Source organism: Centruroides vittatus, unplaced genomic scaffold, assembly GCF_030686945.1.
Source record: "Centruroides vittatus isolate TY-2023 unplaced genomic scaffold, ASM3068694v2 contig_538, whole genome shotgun sequence".
Lineage (NCBI taxonomy): Eukaryota > Metazoa > Arthropoda > Arachnida > Scorpiones > Buthidae > Centruroides > Centruroides vittatus.
The window spans coordinates 584,753-603,674 of record NW_027122316.1 but is presented as its reverse complement, the minus strand read 5'-3'; the positions used below and the strand labels follow the sequence as shown (position 1 = coordinate 603,674).

General features: G+C 30.7%; 1 protein-coding gene across 1 annotated transcript in view; it reads right to left on the bottom strand.

Moving 5' to 3' along the window:
• LOC136978455 (PAX-interacting protein 1-like) overlaps nt 1-18,922 on the bottom strand; it is a 41,519-nt gene that overhangs the window by 20,978 nt on the left and 1,619 nt on the right. Inside the window, 1 exon segment of the mRNA XM_067274161.1 lies at nt 2,777-2,914. Coding sequence (XP_067130262.1) covers nt 2,777-2,914 — 138 coding nt within the window.

Sequence of the window (18,922 nt, the reverse complement as noted above, 5' to 3'; positions counted from 1 at the left end):
ATACTATTTTAGACGTGTTTTTTTTTTGCATTTTAATAGCGTACACCAAGAGAATGTACACTAAGAAGGGATTTTTCGAAATTCCCCCATGTGAGGGAAGTTGAGCCACAGCAACGTGTGGCGGGTACTGCTAGTAAGTTAAATAAAAAGCTTGCAAAATTAATTATTAGCTCAAGAAATCAAACTACTGTAGTGAATGATAATCACAGATTAGCTATATTCTGTTACAGAGATAATCCGTGAGTAAATTAGACACCTTTATTTTCAAACACTGTCTTTTTATTTCACGGTATCTATCTGATACTAATGCCACAAAGCACATTAAAACCACAAAGCCTTAAACCGATTCTACTATCTTGGCCTATGGGATGTTGGTCCACTTGGCATGCAAACAATCTAAAAGTTCTTCACAAAAAATGAGTTTTTGTAAACATTACATTGCATGATCCAACAGATTCCAGATATGTTCGATAGGATGGGCCAGTTAATCAGCCGATAAAAGTTTGAAGCTGCCTGTGTGCCAGCCAATTCCAGGTCTTTATTGCAGTGTGACAAGGAGCACCATCATCCATGCACAGAATGGATGTTTTTTTTTTGTCTATCAGCCCACCAGAGAATACTGCAAGAAGACTCTTCTCCAATGTGGCACTGTAATTTGCAGAGTTAATATTGCTTCTTACATTTGCTGGCATTCAGAGTGTCTATCTGCTTATATATAATAATAACACTTAAGTGTTGCGGCATTACCAAAATAAACTTTAAAAATGAGAATGTTTGCTAGTACTTTCAGTAGCATAAAGTTACTGTCGTCAGGTGAAATCGAACACAACAGCTATCAAATTTTAAGCTTTCGAACAATTTTAAATTTATAAGCAGTCTAGGAACGCATTCCTAGGGATGCGTTCCTAGACGACAAAGCGCTATGCGAAACAGCATTAAATGAAGTCATTTTAACGTAGAGTAAATAGGGAAAGGGGAACATATGACCACAAATCAGTGGCATAGCGTGGGTGTCAGCCGCCCAGGACAGAGGAAAATTTCGCCTCCCCTATTTAAGTATTATTATTATTTATTGTGAAATTTTGTAACGCCCTTAAAGTGCCGTCCGGGGAGGGCCACCCCTGCTGCCCCCACTACGCTATGCCACTGCCACAAATAAACAAATTTTACTATAATTTAAAGTTATTTTTATATTAATTTGCACAATAATATATGTTATATTGTTGTGCAAATTAATATAAAAATTTAATATTTCCTTAAGCAAATGTTGGTAGTGGAAGATCGCATCAAAAATGCCTCATTCCGCTTTTGCACTCCTGTGAAAATCTGGATCATTCATTACAATTTGATCAACAATTTTGGTTATCGCTATCAAACCTTTACTAAGGAAATCTGTAACAAGTTCTTTGGGTTCTTCGTTTTTTCAGAATCACTATTTTCCAGTTCTACATGAATTCCTTGTTCTGCCAGTTCTTGAAGGACGTCGTTCGTAAGACTCAACAGAAACTGCAGTAACTCCCCAATATCCTGCTCGTCTACATCTCCTAGGTTGACAATTTGGCCAACCTATCGATACAGCGATAGGCTCTTCTTGTTGAGAATTCTTGGATACTTCCAGCCATAACATCTTTCACGCTCCGTTCATGTGCATTTATAAGTTAATTCTTTTCCAAAATTATACAAAACAAGCATAAATTTAAGGAAAGTACAGCGCCGTGACAAATTGCCACCTTTTGCCAATTGGTTCGTGTTTGGGAATAGTCGTATTATATATGAATCAACGAAATGCCGCGATAATTTAAATCGGCGTAAATTTTGAGCATTTCTTAGGCTTCAAGCAGACCGCGTTATATTGAATCAGCATTAAGTGGGCTCTTATTGTACTATTTTAGAGAGATAGGGCCTAAGAACGGTATTAGAGGGTGAGCTATTTTTAGATTCTATTTATTACTAAGAGACGATTGCAGAAATAGCTTAATAGCTATCTGCTTACAGGTTGTCTCTGTAATGAACTGTAGGAGAGAAACATTCAGTTGAATTGTCTTCAAAAATTGTTTCCAATACAGTAATTTCATTTCAATAATCTTGGTTGAGAACTTTACATTACCCGAATGGAGCTCTGGAATAATTAAAAAGCATAAATCAGTAATACAAGATATACTTCAGATCTTGTTATAAATTTGTATATTGACTTGTCTCAAAGGACACATCTTTGTTATTTCCATAGGATCTTCTTTATATACGGAGAGACTGTGACTGCATTTTCTTCTTTTGTTAACTGGAGACATGCTCATAAGAAGCAAAAAATTCATATAACCATCCTCTTTCACTTTCTAGCAAAGGCAGTGGCAAGAATGAATCTATACCTATTCTAGCATAACTCATCCTTGCCATTGCATATCATAGTAGCCTAGCTAAGATTTGTGACATACTTCAAGCACATTCATATTATTTTAATGCACTTGAAACTGTGTCGGTAACTGCTGTTGTCTCCTAAACACTATAAAGTGCAGACACGCAGACACTTGGCAATCTTCATCTTAAGTTTACTTCAGTTGAGTATGCAATCAGCAGTCTTCCAAAAACTGTAGTCCAATAATCAGAATGCCCATGAGCAAGTAGTAACGCCATCCACCACAAAAGTGGAAATGTGGAACGTATGACTTACGGGTCTCGTATGCAATGTTGTACATATCGCGTCATTAGAAATTTTTGACTGCACGGTAACTTTTTGGACGTCCCGTGTATTACAAAACATATTTTAAAAAATACTCACCGTAACTACAGGTTTTTCAAATAGTTCAAATGCTTCGCTCACGTCGGGACTATCCGGATTATCGGCGATGACGTGAGTTACAATATCGGAAAGATAATTAAATCTTTTTCCGCCTCCATCTTGCAATAATTTTTTCACCTGGAAATAAAAGTTTGATTAGAAAAGGTGCAGTTTTCTCTATACATTTTTCTTTTATAAAAACTGAAATTTAAACATTTAAATTTTAAATTTTTTAAATGAAAATAGCGAAATATAAATTGAATAAAATAATAAAAATATAAATTTCCAAATTTTAATGAAGTTTACACTAAGTAGAAAATTTTAGGAAGATTTTTATTTGTTTATCAAATCAGTAATTTCCACATATACTCCTGCATGCATATAGCCACACTGTTAATGGCATCTGCAACTCTTGTACATGAGAATCTCACATCTTGCACTTTTGTAGCATACACACGAAGAAAAAAATTCTTAGAGATGATGTTAGGTGATGGGCTGAGCAAGAAATGGGGCCCCAGCAACCTAGACTTGGAGCGGTGGAGGTCTAGATGGCCACTGCGCATCAGCAGTGGCCCTTTCAAGTGTATGCATGTGAAACTTGACCAACATTCTCCAACACATTTTATTCACATATCTGAACAAATGGATTTTACAGGACAGTTCAAAACTGGGGATGTTTGAGAGGAACACCTTGTATTTGTGCGTATGTCTATAATCAAGAACTTGTACATAAACTGACTCGTCCAAGTTCCGAACAAGCAGTTGTAAAAATTGTAATAAGAATTGTACAAGGTTATAGTTAAACTATTATTAGTTATTTTAAATTTTATTTAGGCTAGAGTGGTCTAACTATTTAACAAAGACTTAGTTTTGGATGAAATTAAATTTTTCATTATAAATTTATTACAATTTTGATCATATTTTAATGGACTTGAGAGAAAACTAAAGACATTGCTAACCAATTTAAATTACTTCTAGACAGTAAATTAACACATTTATTGCGATCTATACTGTAATATCACGTGCCAACCTCTTTCACGAGTGTTGTAAAAGTCGAAGGTTTCTCGCTCAAAATTTTATTACGGTGGACCCCTGATATAACGCGCATGTCAGGCGGGAAACAACACCCGTGTTATAAGGTGAACCGCGTTATACCGAGCGGCGCAGTGTAACGCGGCAATAATGTCAGGCTTTTCTTTCACACTGTAAGCTTTTCTTTTACTCATCATGCATACAATAATTAAACACTATTCAAAATACATTCAGGAACTCAATACATACACAATTACTCAATACGCAGTAACAATAAAATGCACTATTCACTAATGCCACACGGACCTGTATAAACGTGTTTGAGCTTATCGCGTCGCAAACATCGCTCGCGCTATAACCGAGTGCGCGGTATAGTGAGCAGCACTATAACGAAGGTCCACTGTATCTGCTTTCAAGAAAAAGTTGTTTTATTGTTTATTATACAGTTCTAAGAATATATTTTATCCATGGTTTTGCATTATTATTCTATTTATTAATTTTTTATTAGTACAATAGCTTTTTCCTTGCAAACATAATATATACTAACAAACACTTTACTTAGTACATGTTAATTATGTTAAATACTGAGAAACTATACATATAATTGGCATCAATATCAGTTTGTCAATTAAGTTTTGACGATATTCGGAAGAATATTGTGTGAAATTTGTAGTATTAACCAAATATTAATGGATTTTTTTGGGTTATAACTTTGCTAAATTTTAAATGGATCATTTATTAGTACTTGATTGCTTACTGTTCTTTCAATTAGTTGTATGTTCTTTGGAACTTAGCATAAAGTTGCTATTGAGAACAAATCATACAGGAACACTCCTTTCGATGGAAAAAGTAGATTTATTTCCACTTTTAAGATATAATCAACATTAGTGTATCCTAAGTTCACAAATATAAAAATTTATACCATTTTAATGGTATAAATCCCTATATACAAGATTTAATAAAAAAGTTTGGGTACTTGGACCGCAGAGGGTGTTAGAATCGACATCAGAATCTTTGCCATGGTGGAGAGGCACAACTTGCTATAAACAAGCTTGAATTTTATAGCGATTTGTTTATTAGTATTCAAGTAACACTTGATTAATGACTGTGATTTTTGCAATTTTTGGTTTTAAAATGAAGGTTATGAATAGCTTAGAAAATTTAAAACTGACAGAATATCCATTTATGATACTTTAAGGCCAGGAAGACCTTCAACAGCCACCACAGATAAAAGTAAAGAATACATTATTGCCCAACTAGAGGGTATATTCAAATCACTATACAAGAACTAGCAGAAGACTTGAACATCTCGCTTCATCATCCCAATCAATGATGCATGTATTGGGATACCAGAGAATAGCGGCAACAGTGTCTTCTTTAATTTTGTCTGCGATGGCTATTGAACATCTTTCTGGCCTTGGATCTTCTTCAATCGATATTTGGCCACTTTTAAATTTCTTAATACAACTCATATACGTTCAAATATGACATGGTAACATACCAAAGACTGTTTTCAGCATTTGAAACATTTCTATGCTACTTTTCCAAAGTTTCCAACAAAATTTAATGTAGGTTCTTTGTTCTTTAACATTACAAATTTCAAAACCAAATACTTCAAAAATCATGCAGTCTAATCAACTGTTACTCGAATACTAGTGAACGAATCACTACAAAACTCGAGCAGTCAATAGCAGAAAGTCGACGGTGCCGCCCTATCGTGACGAGGATTCTGATGTCAATTCTAACACCTTCTGTAGTCCAATTTCCAAAACTTTTCGATCGCACCTTGTATTTATCAATCTTGGAAACGTTTTTAACGTTTCTGAACGAGAAAACTAAGTTTATTCAAAGTATTAAAACATTAACTCTCTTAAAGTGAAGTAAAATAAAAGTAGTAGTAGGTCGTTTTTACTAAACAATTTAGACATGAAAATGATCCCTGTGGGAGATTGGGATCATTTGAAATTTTCTTCTGCCCAGATTTAATAAAAGAAAGAGATTTATATCATCTATTTGAATGAAATAGGATAAAAATCCAGATGTAATATTATAAAATTTTTCATCTTAATCATTGAAAATTAATGCATTGTAACAGAAGTTTCCCTCGAAAGAAATTTAACATAAGGATTAACAAGTTGACGACAATCAAAAATATTTGTTCACGAACACACTTTAAATGTTTCTTAAAGTGTGTTTGTAATTCAAGTATTGAGAAAAAGGTAATTTTAATCAGTATTTGTTCACATATTGAACATACACTTGGTCGGTCTCAAACTTTAGGAGCGTATAGAAAGATTGAAATGAAACAACTTTCGAAAAGGAATCTGTGTTCACCAATGTAATCCCGAGTTAGTACAAGCCATCTAATATAAACTTCTTTTGGGGACATATCAAAAGCATTATTAATAAGACACCATGGATGACCTGGAAAGATTGTTAGCCAGAATTCTTGCTACGGCAGATGTGGTCTGGGAAATACCCGATGTTTGAGAGGGTGCGCCGGAGATTCCTTCGATCGTTGCCCACGTCGAGTGTGGGGATTGTGAATTCGAACAAAATTTGTAACAGCACCAATTTGTATGTACTACATTTACATTTGTGTACTCTTTGTTTCATTATGAAACGTTCATTCATTGGTATTATTGTCCTACCATCTGCAATACAGTTCCTTGCATTAGATGGATATTAATAAATGATAATTGCCCAAGCTGAAACCGCTCCATAAGATAGAAACTCTTTTTTTAAATTAATTTTGTAATAATAATTCTAAGATTTCTCAAGCAAGCTGAAAAGATTTGTTTTATTAAACTTCTATGCTAGAAAGGTATATGTGTTTAGTATTTTCTTATTAATAAAACTACACGTAATAGTAATATACCAACACTAATAAGTCAAAATTCAAATCGTAGTATTAAGCTACTATACAGCTTAACTAGACTTTCAAGAATATAAATTTGAACGTTGTATATTTTATAAAATATTACGCTAATTTATATATACGAATATTATATACTACACTAATTAAGAGAAATATATTACTCGCTAATCTATATATTGTTAAATTATTTACTAGTCTAATTATATCAAATTTAATACATAATCTAGTAAATCTAGCAAGCAATTATCTATATTTGGGTTACATAACAAATCAATATAATTGTTGACAGATATATAATTATGACTCATTGCACAAATCTGAGTAAATCTATACAGAAGCTTATATAATTTGTGTTTGCACACGTATACGTGCGTATGCATTCATTCGCATTCGGCGGGAAAAAAAATCAGTTATTTCAAAAATGTCGGCCGAACTATAAACATTTATTACGGAATTTAGTTATACTTCTATACAGAATAATATTTCGTACAATAAAATCTACATTGCCGCCGTTTTCGAGTTACCGAGACTCGTCTTTAAGAGAATTTCAAAATGTATAATCTCCTAAAGACAAGTTTTAAGTAACTTACAGATAAGTTTTTTAACTTAATTAAACTTTATGCTTATCAACGTAGCTTTTATATTGTGGATTTCTTACTCGCCAAATATTTTTCATATTTAACCCGCTACTGCGAGATGTAAACTTTCGTATCTCATATCATTCGATACAAAAGCATGGTTAATTTACTATAGACACTGGCACACGTTAATCTGGCCCATAGACATTTAACGTACTTATAAATGACAGAAATAAGCCTACGTTTTGTATATATCGAACGAACGAAATATTTGCGGCCACCCCCCCTCTCTAATTTGTAAGTTCGTTAGCACCGTATATCATTTTAAACTGGGCAATAAATAGACTCATTCGTTACATTAAAGCAGAATATTAAAATTATTATTAACAACGATTTTCCTCCAAATCTATACATTAGTATTCTCGAATATAAATACAAAAAAGTCGTAGAGATTTTTTAAATAATCAAATTTAAAAATACAAGAGAAACAAATATTTAAATTAAAAATATAAATTAAACAAATTACTTAATTTAAATTCTATCTTAAATTAAGCTTTAGAAATTTCATTATTTCTAATTATTATATTTAGATAACTATATTTAAATTATTATACATTATAATAAATAAGTTTATAAACAGATAAAAACAATATATAGACGTAATATACGCACGTACGTAAAATAACATCTATAGCTTACATACTTTTTAAAACTTATAGCTCTATATTACTATACATACACACATATGCATAAATACATACGTACAATATACATATGTACACACTTTATGCAATATATATGCACGTACGTTTGGAATATTACTATATATAAATGATACTTTAAACACATGCAGTATACTGCATAAAGTGTGTACTGTACATGTGTATATTGCATCTATTGTTTATGCATATGAATATATATTGTATATGCGCGTATGTAATATAGAACTAAGTTTTATCCTTATATATATATATATATATATAATAAAAACTAAATATATATTAAAAAATGCATTCTATATAATAAATAAATAAATAATTACACACATATATACATATACAAGCACCTTTTTATATTATATTTTATATTTATTTAAGTCTTATACATATAATCAATACAATATATATCTATAATTATACATAATATAAAATAAAATATTAATTTTATTTAATAAAACTAAGTGCATATATATTTATTTAAGAAATTAATATATATATATATATATATATATTTTAAATTATTATTATTATTTATTAAAATATAAATATATATTATATTAATATATTATAAAATATCAAAAGTTTGATAAATAAATTTAATAATTAAAAGATTTTATAAAATAAAATAAAAAATAAGAGAGAGAAAGAGAAACTTTGGATATGGAAAGAAAGAAAAAAAAAAAAATTTATTTTCAAAATAAAATTATTATATTTTTTTTATGTTACATTACAAAAGTTTTAACTAACCTTTAGTTTATAGTTATTAGGCCTATATATTATCTACTAAATATATAGATGATAAATATGAACATCTAGAGACTCTTATGGTAGATATTATAAGATTGTTGCAACAATTTGAATTTATTTTCACACCTAATTTCATGACTACCGCTTTAGACATGCACCACTCAATATATTTGGTTGTACGGTGCAGAGATAAAGTGGTGCTGCCATCTGTTAGTATCAATCAATATTTCCATCTGTGATTCTACACTCCAACACTTGCAATTCTTCCTCGGTTTCGCGCTCGTGTTTATGTTTACTTCGGCTCGGTTATTAAAAAAGATTATTATTATTATTCTGCCCTACTAAATTAATTAAATCTGATCTTTATCAATGCAAATTATAAATTTAAATTTTTATAAATTAATTAAATGCAATAATCACAACTACAAACCTTTTGTGTTAAATTAATTAATTAATTTTTTAATAATTAGCGCGATATAAATGGTTTCGAAGATATTTTAAATCGTAATTTTCGTTAATTTTTTTCGATTTAAACTATTCCGACTCCGATTACGGAACGGTAAATAAACGAATCGGTCCCGAATATTTTAAATCTTAAAATTAATAATCTTGGCGACAATTTATAGACGATTATGCAAGTTATTAAAGAAAACGTAATTCGTTCCGCTCGTATATATTTTTAATTCGATATTTTCGAGTTACGGAGTCGTCCGAATCGGTTAATTTAATTATTATAGAGACCGAACGGTTGCCTTATTCGAATACTTAATTAATAATTTTATTCTTTCGAAATTTTATAAAATGAATAGCGTACGAGTATAATGCTTCGACGCGGTAATGCAAATCTGAATTAATGGGGTCCTCGGGTCGTCCGACGTGCAGAATATCCGGATAACTGGATTTTTGTTTATAACGGTAATTCTTTGTCTATTCGAACAACCCATTACATATGTGTGTACATAATTATGTGAAAATAAAAAAATATATTTTCTTAGTAGCACGCTTGTTTAAAAAAGCTCTTCAAATGTAAATTCAATTCAGACTGCTTTTCTTAAGCTTAGTTCACACTGATCGAATAGCAAAAGCGAATGAGGAAAGCGAAAAACAAGTTTTATTCGCTTAGCGAAACTGACCCATACAACCAAAAGCGAAAAGCGATTGCGAATTTTAAGCAGCAAATCATTTACAAGCAAGCGAAAACGTCATTTCGAAAAACAAAATGGCCGCCTCCGATATTCTGTCGTTAACCACGTTTGTTTATTTATTGAGAAAGAAAGATAAGACGAAAAGGAAACGATGCTGGGTGAGAGAAATATTAAAAATTCGTAATTACAACATTTACTCTATTGCGTGAAAAAGGTTTTGTAGCCATCTTGAAAACAATAACCACATGACAACTAGCGGGAATACGATTGGTGCGAAATTTTTTTCGATAGCGAAAAAGCTCGACGGTTCCGAACTTCAAAAGTGATTCGCGAAATGGTAAAATTCGCCGGAAACGACGTCATGTCTGACGTGATATTCACTCTGTTTTTCGCTTTCGCCAGTGAATCGCGCTCAGTGTGAACTAAGCTTTAGAGTATAAAAGTTTCTAGAAAACTCTAGTGCCTTCATGCTCTAGTATTCTCTTCAAGGAGTATGGGCACTTCTAAAACTTAATTAGGAAGTTATTTTGCTTCAAGTAAAAATTCCAGTTGGATTTATTCTCTCTAAATTTTAAAACTTTAAAAAATGCCTTGAGAAAAAGCCATATAACTGCAACAGATCATACATAAGTAGCCAATATAATATATAATACTGTATATATAAAAGCCATTCCATCTACTTGTACATAAAATACCGAATATTTTCTTAATTATAAATATACAGCTTATAATTAATTTATAATGTAGCATTATAAATTAATTATAAATATATCACTTAACGAGTGATGTTTCGCATAACGAGTGACGAGGAGAGGAGAAATCCCAGATTGTGTGCATGCTCCGTCGGTCTGTGTTTAGCAGTCGTTCCGCTAGCATCTTAGAGTCACTCGTGATCACACATTTTTCCAGACTTGTGTTCACAAAAATATTAGGTATAAATATCGACAATCGTAGCCCGTTATGTGATAAACACGCCATAGAGATTACTGGAAGCGCCGTATTCGATACCTAGGGTAACATTAACCCTAAATTTAATACGAGATGGTAGCATAACTGCCTACATCTAGTCAAATGAATTAATTTCTAATATTTAATTATAGCCTTTACATAGCCCAAGAATTTGGCATATTGTTTGGCATCTTTCATCAGACATATTATCTGTGATTTTTTTTTGTTTTTTGCAAATCAAATTCGCATTCCAGGTTGGTTCATTCTGTGCTAGAAGAAAAGACAAAGATGATTCACGCTTCTTAACCAATGTATATTGTGTAATTTTTCTTCGAAATAAACATTATACATAAAATATTTGAGTATTTTTTCGGCTTGGAACGCACATTATCGTATTTTACATTAATTTCTATGGGAAAAACTGTTTCTCTTAAAGAGTGTTTCGCATTACGAGTAAGATTCCGAAACAAATTATGCTCGTTAAGCAAGGTTTCGCCATATACTGTATACATATATTTTTAGTATTATATTAAGAAGAAGCTTCAAATTAAAAATTTAGAGAAGAAAAGAGTGAAGAAGAGATACAAAGAAGTCTGTTTTATCTAAGAAAACAAAGCTTAAAGGAAAAACATGTACAAATTCATAAGATAAAAACAACAAGCGACACCACTTAATAAAAATAAACGAAAATATGAACACTTATCTATTGGCGTTACCAGTAAATACATTTAATTAACGAGTATGAGCACTTTCAACAGTATATAACCGTCTTCTTCAGATAATATGGCAGACGGAACATTATAAATCTAGAGATAGAACACATTTTCAAATTGATCTTTGTGCACATACACTACATTTATTTTGTAACGGTGTATAATTATTTATTTTAAAATTTTTATGTTCCATGCTCGTGTGCAAAGATCAGTTTAAAAATGTGTTCTCTCTCCAGATTTATAACATTCCATCCACCATATTACAGCTATATACTGTCGAAACTGCTCGTACTCATTAATTAAACATATTTACCAGAAAAAACAGTTTTTATATTTTCATATATATTACATAAACAAATTTAAAATGAAGAAAATGTTCAAAAATTAAAAATATCACCGCATTGTAAGGTTTCTATCGCGATATGGTTATTTAACGCAAATGGCATACTCAAAAAAGTTTTTAAATAAGTATCACATACAAATTACTGTAACATTTAATGTTTGAAAAATTAACTACCGTATTTTCATGCACATAATCTACAGATTATTTGTGTTCAAAAGACAATTCAAGAGCATGTTTTTACTTTTGTGTTAGAAACAGCTGTGGAATATATTTGAACTGGAACACTTTGAGATCTGATGATGAGATATTTGGACTCGAAAAACATTTTAGCTAAAAAAAAATGAACACTTTATCTTGTTAGTAATTGGCGTGTTTAAATTTTTCACACGATGGAGTCGGGAGAATGAAGCTAGAACTTAATATTGCAATTACGAATTTGTACGCACGGTGTAGTAACTACACCCATAGGCACAGAGTATGCAGTAGGACAGGTTATGTAGAAGTTTTATTTTTGTTCTAGCAACTTTCTACAGATTATATGCACAAAAATACAGTAATCAACCTTTTCTTTTATATATATCATGTATTGCTATTGTAGGATAATTTAGATGAAATTAGGAGAATGCAACTATGAATATTATTTATCTGTATTATAAGCACTTGTGTTGAAGTTGAATGATTAAATTATACAAGGGACTACAAACATAACTAGTAACTGCATGAAACATAACAAAATATACTTTTTTATCATACACTGCGTAATGTTTACGCAATAAAATTTTGAAAACTATCCAGGACTTATAAACATCCTGTATAATATGTATAAATTTACAAAATAAAGTTAAATATATCGTAATACTTTTCAAACGATTCAAAAATGATCTACTGTTTGAACCCATTTTACATAAATATAGCATTTGTCTTTGCATCTTACCCTTTATTGTCTTTTCTAAAATTTTTTATAAATTTTCTGTGTGTATACTTATTATCCTGGCCAAAATTATTAGTACTATTCCCTACTAAAATTTTTTTTTTAAATATTTAAAATATTACAATTCAAACTGCTTTCTTTAAAAACTTGAAGAAAAACCTTTACAATTTTCACTTTAGAGGGATAAACTATACTTTCCTAAAGTACAATTTAAATTCTAAATGTTTATATAATTTAGTTTTTATGTTCATTAGAGCAGAAATGTCGCTAAACACTGGGAGTTCGATCGCGGGTTCGTGCCGCGCTCGGACGAGCCGGCCACGTGGAGTTTTCCAGTTTTCTCCACGTTTGTAACACCAGGTATAAAGTACATAATAAACAGACTGCTGTTTATTATGTACTTTATATTAACCTCCTATCTTGTGTTATAGGAGTCTCCTGTAAGGACAACACTCCAATAGTAAAACACTCCAAAAATACCTTAAAAATTGCATGAATGCAATTTTTAAAGTATTTTTGGAGTGTTTTACTATTCGACATTGTATTTCTCAGTAGTTGACACTAATTAAATCCAGTGTTTTTGAATACTTTACTATAACCACAGATAAAAACACTTTGGATGTCAAAGAGTATAGTTGAAGACAAAGATGAAAGTGGCAGTAATGAAAAAACTGTGAAAAAAGACAAATACTTTCTTCCAATAGGAATTTCACTTAAAAAAATGCTTAAAAAGTAGTCTGATGATTCATTTCGTAGGATAAAATGCCATTCCGAGTTAACGTAACGTATTTTAAATTATTATTTAGAGGCGAGTGTTAGAGTCAGACTTTCTGAACTTCTACAAGTTGAACTTCAAATCAGTGGCTTAGCCTACTGACTCCACAGGCACCATCTTACACAAACAGACAATCTATAAATCTGTTTACTTCTACAATTTCTCAAGCACCCGATACAGGGTGTTTACATGTCAAATTTTCGATTCACATTAGAGCGAAACCGTGTCGTAGAAGTGCGTGTTGCACGACAAATACCTATACAGTCCTTATGTAAGCGTAAAAGTAAACTATTCAAGTTTCAATTGTTCAAACACGAATATTAGTAGTCCAGCAGGAGGATGCAATTGCTCCATTCTTCATGCTAGCTACCAAGCACTGTTATAACTGGATTACTAGACTTACTATTAAACAGATTAACTGAATTATAATATAGGAAACGCAAACCAAAAATAAAATAAAATGCAGAAAAAAACATTAAAGAAAAAATAAATGTAAAAATTAGAATAAGTAACATAAAAAAAATCGAATTATTATACTGTAATTAATTAAATATTTTTTAAAGGAGAATGCAATTAATTAAAACTGTAGGAACACCTGTCTTAGATATATATTTTTTTGATTCATTAATTAAAAAGGAAAACACGTTGTAAAAGTATTGATCAAAAAGAAAATTGCAAAAGTTTATTTCTCCGAAACGACGTATAATTAAATCAATTAATACTTTTAAAAAATTATATGTAAACGAAATAACTTTTAATTAACATTTATCTGATGTTTTTTTTAGTGAAGTAGGTACACGGTAAATGGTAAAGAAGTAAATGCATTCCGCTTCAAACTGAATGTGAATTAAAGACGATATCAACCTATTTGAAGTAATTAATGTGAAAATAATAAAATAAAAACCTTCTTTACTGGAATTTAGTTTATTACAAGTTTCTCTTAAATAGTTTGAGACCAAGTCAATTTAATAGTTGTCATCTAAGTTTGCACAAGGACTAGACGTTACGTAAACATACTACAACCTTAAAATTCACCCCTAACTAACCTACCCCTACAAAAAAAATTACTTAATACCTTCCATTCACCTACATGCATAATATTCCAAGGTCAATTAGAAACACAATAAAAAATGATCAAACAGTTGGAGGTTTATGAATTCTCTTCAAATCTGCTATTTAGTAAAGACCACCATATCTCATACATTATAGTACGAGATATGGTGGTTTTACCACTAAAAAAGTGATAGAGAGTAACTTTGAGCCACTATGGTCACAAACTTTCCTTCTAAAACGACGTGGTGATTGAAAAACATTATTCATATGGAAATTCCTTTACATCTCAACAATGTCTCCCTATAACTCGCCCACACTAGATATACCAGAAGTGTGGACAGCACTATTTAACCTCACAAAGCTGTAAATCACACGGTTTGTGATAAAACAACTCACAGTGTCATTGGTGCGACAGTAAATAAATTGTATACCATTTATTTCAAATGTTTTGTTTTCTATGAACAATTCTTCCTGAAGAACAATGCATATACTGTCAAAAGTACTCACAAAATAATGTTATGTAATGCAGACAGACAGCGGCGTATGTTATCTTTCTCTAACAGGCTTATATTTTTTTACAGATTTTTTAATATTTTAATTAATCTATAAAGAGAACATTAGCAATATCAGAAGCCGTATAATGTAAAATCTGTATCTAAAACTTCATTTATTTTAGTTACATTAGGAAAAGTCTGAGACAAAAGCTTAATAACAAAAGTTAAATAACAAAGCTATTAGAAATAGTTTTTAAATGCTACACTATAACTATCTCAATTTATATTTAAACATAACAGCAAATTTATGGAGCCAATTAGAAGTTTAAAAATGCCTAACAAATGCTCAAAAGATATGTTAATAAGTAACGACTTTACACCTTTGAATATAACTGAAAAAATATAACAAAGTATTATAATTTATTCATTAATACTTATTCTAATAGAACAAATTTTGAATAAATTGATAATTTTGCATCATTCGGATTTAAAATATATGCAATATAAATAATGACGACACTACTGACGTCATTTCGTCGACTACTGGAAACCAAGCATAGGCCTACTTAGTAAATAAAGCAAATGAAACCAATTTCCAGCACAAATTTATAAGAAAGCAAACATTTTTGACTGTGTTAAATGAGCATCTTCGGGCTAACTGACCTACGCAGCTGTTAAAACAAGGAGATTGCCGTCCACGTCCATGTGTTAAAGTTACTCTCCTTAGCCTGGAGATAAATTATAACATTCTTAATTAAATTGCAATTATAAAAGACAAATTTTTCACAAGTGTAAACTCTAATATAAGAAAAGTTTTTCATACAATTTACGAAACTGTTTAAAATTACATATACAAAAATATTAAAAAATAATAATAGAATGTTTTAATATTTTAATAAATAATGTATTAACTCGTCTAAAACGCACGAGTAAACGATCTGTATTGACCATCTACATGTTTGGTACGCGAATAAACATTTTCAATCGAATAAGTCGGTACAGGTTGTAGTTTTTATGTTGTGTACAGTATACTTAGAGAAATAACCAATTTAGAATTCATTACAAATTTATTCGTTACAATTTCTGTTAATGTAATTTAAAACTTTAACATTTTGATGGTATTTTTAAGTAGTTAAACAACTTTCACCAATTAAGAAGCCATTAAATGAAAAGAAAAATCAAAAACAAAGCTTTTCATTTAAATAACACAGTTTCATTTTATTTTCATATCCGAAAAATTATATAAAATTCATATAAATCGTTTATGTTTAACCAAAGATTTTTAGGCCTAGATACACGGGAAACAATAACGAACCCATTTAATTCAGAGCCATAACCTCAAAATTTAGTCTTTTATGTAAAAAAAAACATGATATAAAATGGTTTAAATTGAAGGTTCATTTGCTAAATAAATGGTAAAAACTCTGCTTTTATTCATTTCATTGATTTCATTTGCATATTTTATGGCTTTTGGATAAGAATGGGCCCAGCATCTATGCCTCCAAACCGGGCCTCGACACTTATAACAATAAATCTCCATTTGAAATTTAAAATAAAATGAAATATTCTGCTTGATTTCAATTTATTTTCTTTATTTCCGAATGACTTTAATATTAGTGAAGTTGAGGCCGAAGTTTTAAATGCAAAAACGTGTACGTCGAACATTCGGTGCCACCTTCCCATAAGCCTAGAAGTTTGACAATGACGTTTGGAAAGTCGGTGGAATCGTGCTCGACATTCCATTGTCAAACTTCTAGGCTTACAGAAAGGGGTGCCAAACGTCCGACGAACACATTTTTGCGTTTAAAACTTCGGCCTCGACCTCGCTGTTATAAAACTGAATTGCCAGATACATGTTAATTTTTCATTAATCAAATTATGTAATTTGGCCGATAAATAAATTAGATGACCCAAAAATCCAGCAGCTTAGTTTATATTAATTCAGGCATCGGTTAATGTTTACGTACAGTATATTAATTACCTTTTCATCTACGTAAGATCAACCTGAATTCAAAGTACTAAAATAATAATACAAACAAAGCAAAAAAATGTAACTAAATCAGAAACATAGGAATTATATAGAATATTTTCTTCGACGATTAAGGTTACCGCAACAATATTAACAATACGTTCCTTTAGGCCTATTTCAAATTTTCGTATAATATATTTATCTCGAAGTTTGCTTTTTATAAAATATCAAATGTTAAATTGTTTGTTAAATTAAGAAATATAACTAGATGCTTTTGATTTAATAGAAAAACAAAAAAAGTACATTAAATTAATAATTCTCAAAATGGAGTTAATATGCATTAAGTGGCATACCAATTTGGGTTAATGTTACCTTAGGTGCCAAGATGGCGGCTTGTCTCTGATTCCAGCAAGGAAACAGTGGGACACTCGTTCTAAACCTAACCTAGCCTAATAAGTTACCATAATTATTAGCAACCAAATTATTAGGATAGGTTAGAACGTGTGTCCCACTGTTTCCTTTCTGGAATCAGAGGCAAGCCACCATCTTGGCACCTGAGGTAACATTAACTCAAATGTAATACGTTTGACGAGTTATATTCACTAGAGGAGTAATTTTTAATATAAAAAATATTATTATTCCATTATATTGTACAAGGATAGCGAATTCTGAATATAAGAAACAAATTAAAGTTTCTCGATAAGCTTATTTACAAAATTAATTTATATTTGCTCAAATAAGATAACAAAATCGTTAAAAAAATTATTATTCTTAACAATTTTTGATAAGAAGTCGTTTTAATGATTCTCGACGTTTTTAATTAAATATTGGACGTATTTGATGGAACAGATTTCCTTTTCCTGACGATAATGTTCCAGAAAACAATTTTTTAACTTTTTATATTTAAAAATAGAGAATTTTCTATGATTATAGTTTAAAAAATAGCTAAGTTATTAATAAGAAACGCATTTATATATAAAGCTGTATAAACAGATGGGAAAAGAAGGCCAATTCTCAAGGAATAATTCAATTATTAATAAATGGAAATTAAATAAATAATAATAATAATAATATAAGAATAAACAATGAATTATTTAATAGTTTTAAAATAAATTTTTTTTTTAATCAGAAACAAAGCTAAAATTTCAATCTGTTTTAAGCTCAACTCACAGTCATTATATATGAATTGATTTGCTAATAGATTGCTGTTTGAGCTGATAGACTCAGCTCAAACAGCAATCAGCTAACCCAAAATGTTTTGTACAGGGTACACATCATTATTGACTACCTATTTTTAATTTGGCAACATACTGTTCTAGAATATATATAATCAAAGAGGTAAGACTGTTGGATTTTCTTCTTCGAGATGGCCCGTACAATAATGTATATTTTGCGTTTAAGTTTATTAAAATAAATTAAATCCACAGAATTAGTTTGGCAAGTTTTTTGGCAACAGTTTGGTGATAAATACAGTTGTGAGAGAGCCCGCATCGCAAAGGACTATTCGTGCAGACGCGATTTGGTGGCATGCGAATGGGTTGGCAAATACATAACTCACACGCGTGCATCAAAACGGTGCACACGAGAGCAGCTTTGGTGCAGAGCCCACGTTGTTCGGCTTGACGTCGACAGATTGCGGCGGTGCATTTTGCGGGAAGGCGAGCATTTGGACGACGTAATTTTCAAAATCGAATCAATTACTTGTGTTTCCGAATGTCCAAAGTAATAGAACGGTTAAATTTAAATATATAATCAAATAATTTGCTCGTTATTTTTAATGTAAATATGGATAGCCAAAAATTACGCAACCTATACCGTTTT